The sequence below is a fragment of the Cebus imitator genome, unplaced genomic scaffold (genome assembly GCF_001604975.1).
Source record: "Cebus imitator isolate Cc_AM_T3 unplaced genomic scaffold, Cebus_imitator-1.0 Scaffold65, whole genome shotgun sequence".
NCBI classification, from domain to species: domain Eukaryota; kingdom Metazoa; phylum Chordata; class Mammalia; order Primates; family Cebidae; genus Cebus; species Cebus imitator.
This window is the reverse complement of record NW_016107380.1, coordinates 5302336-5308966: the sequence shown is the minus strand read 5'-3', so window position 1 is coordinate 5308966 and position 6631 is coordinate 5302336. Positions and strand designations below refer to the sequence as shown.

At 38.6% G+C, this 6631-nt stretch overlaps 1 protein-coding gene across 1 annotated transcript; it reads left to right on the top strand.

The window, feature by feature from the left end:
• The first annotated feature begins 276 nt into the window (after positions 1-276).
• Positions 277-6103, top strand: SMIM28 (small integral membrane protein 28). Its single transcript, XM_037739212.1, has 2 exons — positions 277-620; positions 5099-6103. The coding sequence occupies exons 1-2, from the start codon at positions 510-512 to the stop codon at positions 5444-5446; spliced, it is 459 nt and encodes a 152-aa protein (XP_037595140.1). The 5' UTR covers positions 277-509; the 3' UTR covers positions 5447-6103.
• The last annotated feature ends 528 nt before the right edge of the window (positions 6104-6631 follow it).

Sequence of the window (6631 nt, the reverse complement as noted above, 5' to 3'; positions counted from 1 at the left end):
TTAATAATGAATCTTTGCTTTTCTACCAGATATCCCTTCTCTCTGTACCACAGAATCCAGAAATAATTAGAGGGAAATTCACCTTGAGTAGCTTTCCTTGGTCAGTTAAGTCTCTAGAGAGAGGTGTGTGTAAGCAAAGGAAAAGGGTTTTATTTACATCCTAAATAATAAGCAGCTCTTTATTCACTGAGGCCATTCTTTACACTGTAGTAATGCTGGTGCAGAAAATGCCCTTGTCTGAAATCTATTTTATATCTGATACCTGATGCCAACCCCTACAATAATAAAGGCCACAGACACAAATCCAGAGACACCAAATCTAAACGCAGTCAGTCCTGGGAGGTCGCTCTGGTTGGTTTCTTTTCCCTGTTGCCACTCATCAGAGGACAAGTTTACCAACAGCCATCAGCCAAGCACATCCAAACTGGATCCAGGCCAAGAGCAAGCAGCACTGTTGAAATCTGGGCAGCAAGGTGGAAGGGTGGCCAGGGCGTCAGCTGGATGAAAACATGCGGGGACTGCTGGGCAGCAGCTGGAAGAAGTTTGGACATGCTGGCCGGGGGACATACGAATGGTTAACCAGTGAGCCCAGCCTGCCTCTCCTGGAGACCCAGCTGCAGGTCTGTACTTATGACTTTAGTCTTTTCTTCCCAAAGCATCTTCATCCGTTTTAAAATCAACAATACATATAGTTTTAGGATCTTAAAACTCAGTAGCAGTATTTTATCTTACATCTCTACCAAAAATATGAATTCACTGATTGGCATGGTCTAAAGGGAATAACTTGAAAGTTGTATTTTTTGGACAAGGATACATTCAAATAAAACTTGGCACAACTGTCAAAGAACACCTGAAACTAGGAGTCAACAGAGGTGTTCCAACAGAAATGTCTCGGCGTTACGACTTTGTTCTTTGCTCAGTAAGCAATATCTACATATAAAAAAAAAGAGCCTCTCTGGTCCTGGCTGTGTATTAACCACTATTTTTAAGTGTTAGCAGAAACCCTGCATCTTACTTCAGGTAGGACAGCAGGGGGTTAAAGACATTTTGTCTCTCACGAAGAAACACAGCAGCTGCTTTGCTTTGTCTGGCAAATCGGTGTAGTATCCCTCGCAGGCAGCATTAAGGACAAAGATTCTAAAACCTAAGAATTAACTTTATAAACAAAGGAGAAAGGAGTGACACTGCTGACAACACGAGAAAGAAGAAAATCAAACTATTTTCTTGCTTTCTGGAAAGCCAACTGGTGAGATTCATCTTTAAGATTCTCCAAAACCACATTTTACAGAAAAAAATACATAAATATATATTAAGATATATAACTCAATATCCTTTAACTTATACCTTTAATTGATGTGGATATCAATATATATTTGATATATACTGAGATATTGAGATATATATCTCAATATTCTTTAGTACTTACATCTTTAATTGGATATTTCTTTAAAATATTCCCTGAACAACAAATCCCTTTAGCCAAAATATACATCAGAAAAACATTAAAAGTTAAGAAACAACTTTGAGGCTGGTGACCAAATTAGGACATTTGACTAAAAAAGACATCCTTTCCACATTAAAAAATAATTCGACAATTTTAAGCCATATACCATAAATAATTAAATAAGCAAATTAAGGATACTGTAATAAATTTGTCTGATAGCTCTGGGCCTCTCTTAACTGGAAAAGTTCTTTTTCTCCAGAAATCATCCTAGTTTACAGTATAAGTCTTCTAATGCCACTTGGTATGTGGACAAATTTAACTCAACCAACAGAAGCACTGATTACAACAGGGACCACGGGATTTCTCCTTTCCCAAATTTTTGCAACTAGTATTGAGAATACCTTAAGTATCATAATTATAAACAAAGGATCTACTACATAAAACCTTTCAAGTAGAACATTAAATCTCTCTATATTCTATGCATACTGACTTTCTAGGGTATGATAGAGACTTTATCATATCCTAGATGAATAGATGGCCACATCTAGAATTGGTGGCCATGGCTGATCAGAAACTGTTATCATCCATACTATTGATAGAGAATAAAATAATTATTGATAGAGAATGAAATAAAAATAGATTATGAAAAATGGTCCATGCTTATCAGGGTTGAAGTACTATAAGAGATAATAGCCAAAGCTATTATTTAATTATTAAGCCAGCATAAGCTATTAAGCTATTATTAAGCATTAAAAATGGGAAAAGATTTTTCAGTGGCTCATCTAGAGAGAAAAAACAAATTATAGTTAAAAAGTTTTTACTCCAACTTGATTTCTTAATAATTGTAGCAAATTTGTGAGTTCATCTACTCTTATAGTTTTTGTAATCAAAGTATTTTGTCACAACAGATTTTAAGTTAATAATTCTGATATCAAATTAGATTTTATGTAAGAAAACAGACGGAATTCATAGTTTAGATATTTAACAATCACATACATAAAACATAAAAGATTTTTTTTTCTGAAAATACATATTCATTAAAATATGAATTTAGTTATGCCAGATCTTATTTTCTGGCCTTACCAACAAATTTCTAGATTTCTCTGATTTTCTAGCCTTACCAATAAATTTCTAGATTTCTCTTAATATCTTTAATATTTTAGGTATCATAAACTTGACTGCTCGAGTCGCTGAGATATAAATATGTAAGTACCATCACCAAGTGCTTTACTCACTTTACTTAATTCTCATGCTAACCCTTGATAACAGATGTTATTAATTCCATTTTATAGAGGAGAAAGTCTAAGCCCAGAGAAGGCAAGTGAATGGTCCATAGTCACACAGGTGTTAGAACGTCACAGGAATTCAAACACAGAGCTGTCAACCCCCAATGATGATGATGCTCTGCTTCTCAAGAACACCTTTTATTTTTATGCTCTTTAAGCTAAAATATCTTGATTCATATCTTACCAAGGACAAAATATCTGGAAATACAAATAGTAAATAAACCATCTAATTTTGAGTCAAACCCACACACATAATTGTAAGGTCTTTAGGGAATGACAAACTAGTCTCCTAGATAAACTAGTCTCCTAAGAGATCATGACCAGCAAAACATGTGTCCTTACCACCAAAAATCAAGGAGCGAATGTCATCTCTCATAGTTTAACTATTAGGTTTTCTTTTTCTTTCTTTCTTTTTTTTTTTTTTTTTTTTTTGAGACAGAGTCTTGCTCTGTCACCAAGGCTGGTGGAGTTAAGTGTCACAATCTCGGCTTACTTCACCCTCCACCTCCTGGGTTCAAGTGATTCTCCTGCCTCAGCCTCCCAATCTCCTGCCTCAGCCTCTGGAGTAGCTAGGATTACAGGTGCCCACCACCACACCCAGCTAATTTTTTTTGTATTTTTAGTAGAGACTGGGTTTCACCATGTTGGCCAAGCTGGTTTTGAACTCCTGACCTCAAATGATCCTCCTGCCTTGGCCTCCCAAAGTCCTAAAGTACTGGGATTACAGGCATGAGCCATTGTACCCAGCCTAGGTTTTCTTTCAAATAAGAGATAAAGAACTTAATATTCTTATTGCTTATTTTAAAAATGATTACAAGGCTTTAATATATTTTCTTTTCCTCCATGATAGATACTAACATTTACACTTGTTACTATATGCTTTATAAAAGAAACTTTTTAATACTTCATTATTTCTTAGTTGCCTTATTAAAGGCAGTCTCTGTGCAATTAGGAACGGTATTTTTTTAAATATTGCTTTCTTAACTTGCTGTTGAAGCATCATTTCTTGCCTATTGTATTATCTATGCCATGAGGAACCATCATTATTTCTGTGAGCTAATATTATAAAATCAATACCTTTTAGGTTGCTCAAGAATTTATCTGTAATTCTTATTCTTTGTCGTTAAAAACGTAAAAATGTTTTCACATTTATCCTACAAATATTACAAAAACGAATTTAAGGCTGGGTGCAGTGGCTCACGCCTGTAATCCTAGCACTTTGGGAGGCCGAGGCAGGGGGATCTCTTGAGGTCAGGGGTTCAAAATCAATCTGGCCAACATCGTGAAATCCTGTCTCTACTAAAAATACAAAAAAATTAGCGAGGTGAGGTGGCGGATACCGGCAGTCCAACCTACTCGGGAGGCTGAGGCAGGAGAATCACTTGAGCCTGGGAGGCAGAAGTTGCAGTGAGCAGAGACAGTACCATTGCACTCCAGCCTGGGCAACAAGAGCAAAATTACATCTCAAAAAAAAAAAAGACCAAAACACGAATTTAAAGAATTTTTAAAATCTCATTCATCATAAGCACCATCTATCAAATCCAGTTATTTACATTTGACATGCAAGCAATATTTACATGTGATATGATCACATAATGAGATTTTGTTCCAGAATTAAAGAACTTAAGTGATCCCACATGATCCATTGGTGGCAATAAATCATAATTAGTCTCATTCTAAATAAAATAAGTACATAGAGTTTTCATTCAAGAAAATGAACAGCAGACCTACCAGCTAAAATTTATTTCAATAATTTTACATTTGTGGAAATTTTCTAAGATCTCATCAACGTATACTTTCTGACATTCTGAATTCACACTTTGTATAAATTAACATTATTTCAATAGGCTCAAGCTCACTGGCATAAGTAAATGATAGTGATTTTTAGAGTGAGTAATAATGGTAAGAAGAATGAAAGATGAGAAGGAACTTCAGGGCCTTAGAAATACAAGACCTTGGCCAGGTGCAGTGACTCACACCTGTCATGCCAGTACTTTGAGAGGCCAAGGTGGGCAGATCACTTGAGGTCAGGAGTTCGAGACCAGCCTGGCCAACATGGCAAAACCCCACCTCAACTAAAAATACAAAACTTAGCCAGGCATGGTGGCGCGTGTGTGTAATCCCAGCTACTCTGGAGGCTGAGGCAGGAGAATCGCCTGAACCCGGGTGGAGGGGGGCGGAGGTTGCAGTGAGCCAAGATCATGCCACTGCATGCCAGCCTGCGAGACGGGAGCGAGACTCCATCTCAAAAATAAAAATAAAAGACTCTGTCTCAAAAAAAAAAAAAAAAAAAAAAGGAAAAAGAAAGAAAAGAAATGTGAGGCCTTCTTTCCATATCTCCTAACTGGTCTTCCTTCCCTAACTCCAGGGCACGCAGCGGGTGAGCTCCACCCAGGAGGATGTGGAACCCTTCCTGTGCATCCTTCTGCCGGCCACTGTCCTGCTCTTCCTGGCCTTTCTGCTGTTGTTCCTGTACCGCCGCTGCAAGTGCCTGCAATCCCAGGGGCAGGTGTTCAGCATTGACCTACCAGAGCACCCAGCTGCAGGAGAGGTCACGGACCTGCTGCCCGGCCTGGCCTGGAGCAGTGAGGACTTCCCCTATGCCCCGCTGCCCCCGGAGCCCGCCCTCCCCTCCCAGTGCTTACCACCCTCCTATGAAGAGGCCACTAGAAATCCTCCTGAGGAAGAGGCCTGGGGATGCAGCCCTTCAGTATGAAGAGGGCTCACCTGGACTGGAAGTGCAAAAGTAAACTGCTCTTGGAAATCGTGTAGCACATAGCTCTCCACCTTTAATAGAGCGCCCATGAGAAGAGGAAGAAGGGCCCTAGACCCAAGAAGCTGCTATTCATTGGCCAACCTCTGCCAATGGGGCACTTCAGGCTGGGGGCAAAGCTTGCAAAATGCCAATCTAGTTAACCTATTTTCACATTCCTTAGGGAAAAGTTCCCCAGGTTCTTCTAAAGATGACTGCACTCTTAAAACGTGTAACACTCCTGAGGAAAAAAGGAAAAGCTCTATGTGAATTGAGAAAAAACCACAACAACAACAACTGAATTACTGATGAGCATAGGAATGGGTTCTGAAGGGCATGGAAAAAAAAAATTCTGGACCAGCCAGAGGTAACTACTTCTGCCACCAAATAGAACTTTCCTTCCCACACCGGTTTTTCAGGGTTTTATGGTTTGTTTCACTTCTGTATGGAATGCTCCAAGATACACAGAGTTCTAGAAGGAGTAAAAGACATCTGTAAAGCTGCAGGGAATAGTTGTATGTTATAAATAACAGTGAAGTATATTTCAATATTAGCAATGAAAGTATAGAGATTTGCAAACATTTTAGTTAAAAAATAAAAATAATAATAAAGCTGTCCAAAGTGATCTCCTTTGTTATTGCTTATTTGCCTTGTCTTCTGATTTGCTTATTTGGGTTATCAAAAAACGCTTATTTGTCTTCTGATTTGCTTCATCGAATGGGTGAGGGATGTGGCTTAGTGACATGGGAATGTCTCACACTAGGATATTATGGGTCATCTGACAGTGCTGTGGTGAAAGAGAGCTCTACTGCTATAAAACATTACCTTATTAGATATCACTCTTACTATCTTACTATATAACACAACCATAAAATAAGTGGTGCTATAGCACTGTGACTGCGTCTGTAGGCTTCACCAATCAACAATGACAGCAGAAATCAGATTGACATTAGAAAGGAAAGGTCAATATTTTGTATTACATGGTAAAGAAAAAACATTAGGGCAGGGCGCAGTGGCTTCCCACCTGTAATCCCAGCACTTTGGTAGACTGAGTGGGTAGATCACGAGGTCAGGAGATGGAGACCATCCTGGCCAACATGGTGAAACCCCATTTCTACTAAAAGCATAAAAAAATTAGCTGGGCATGGT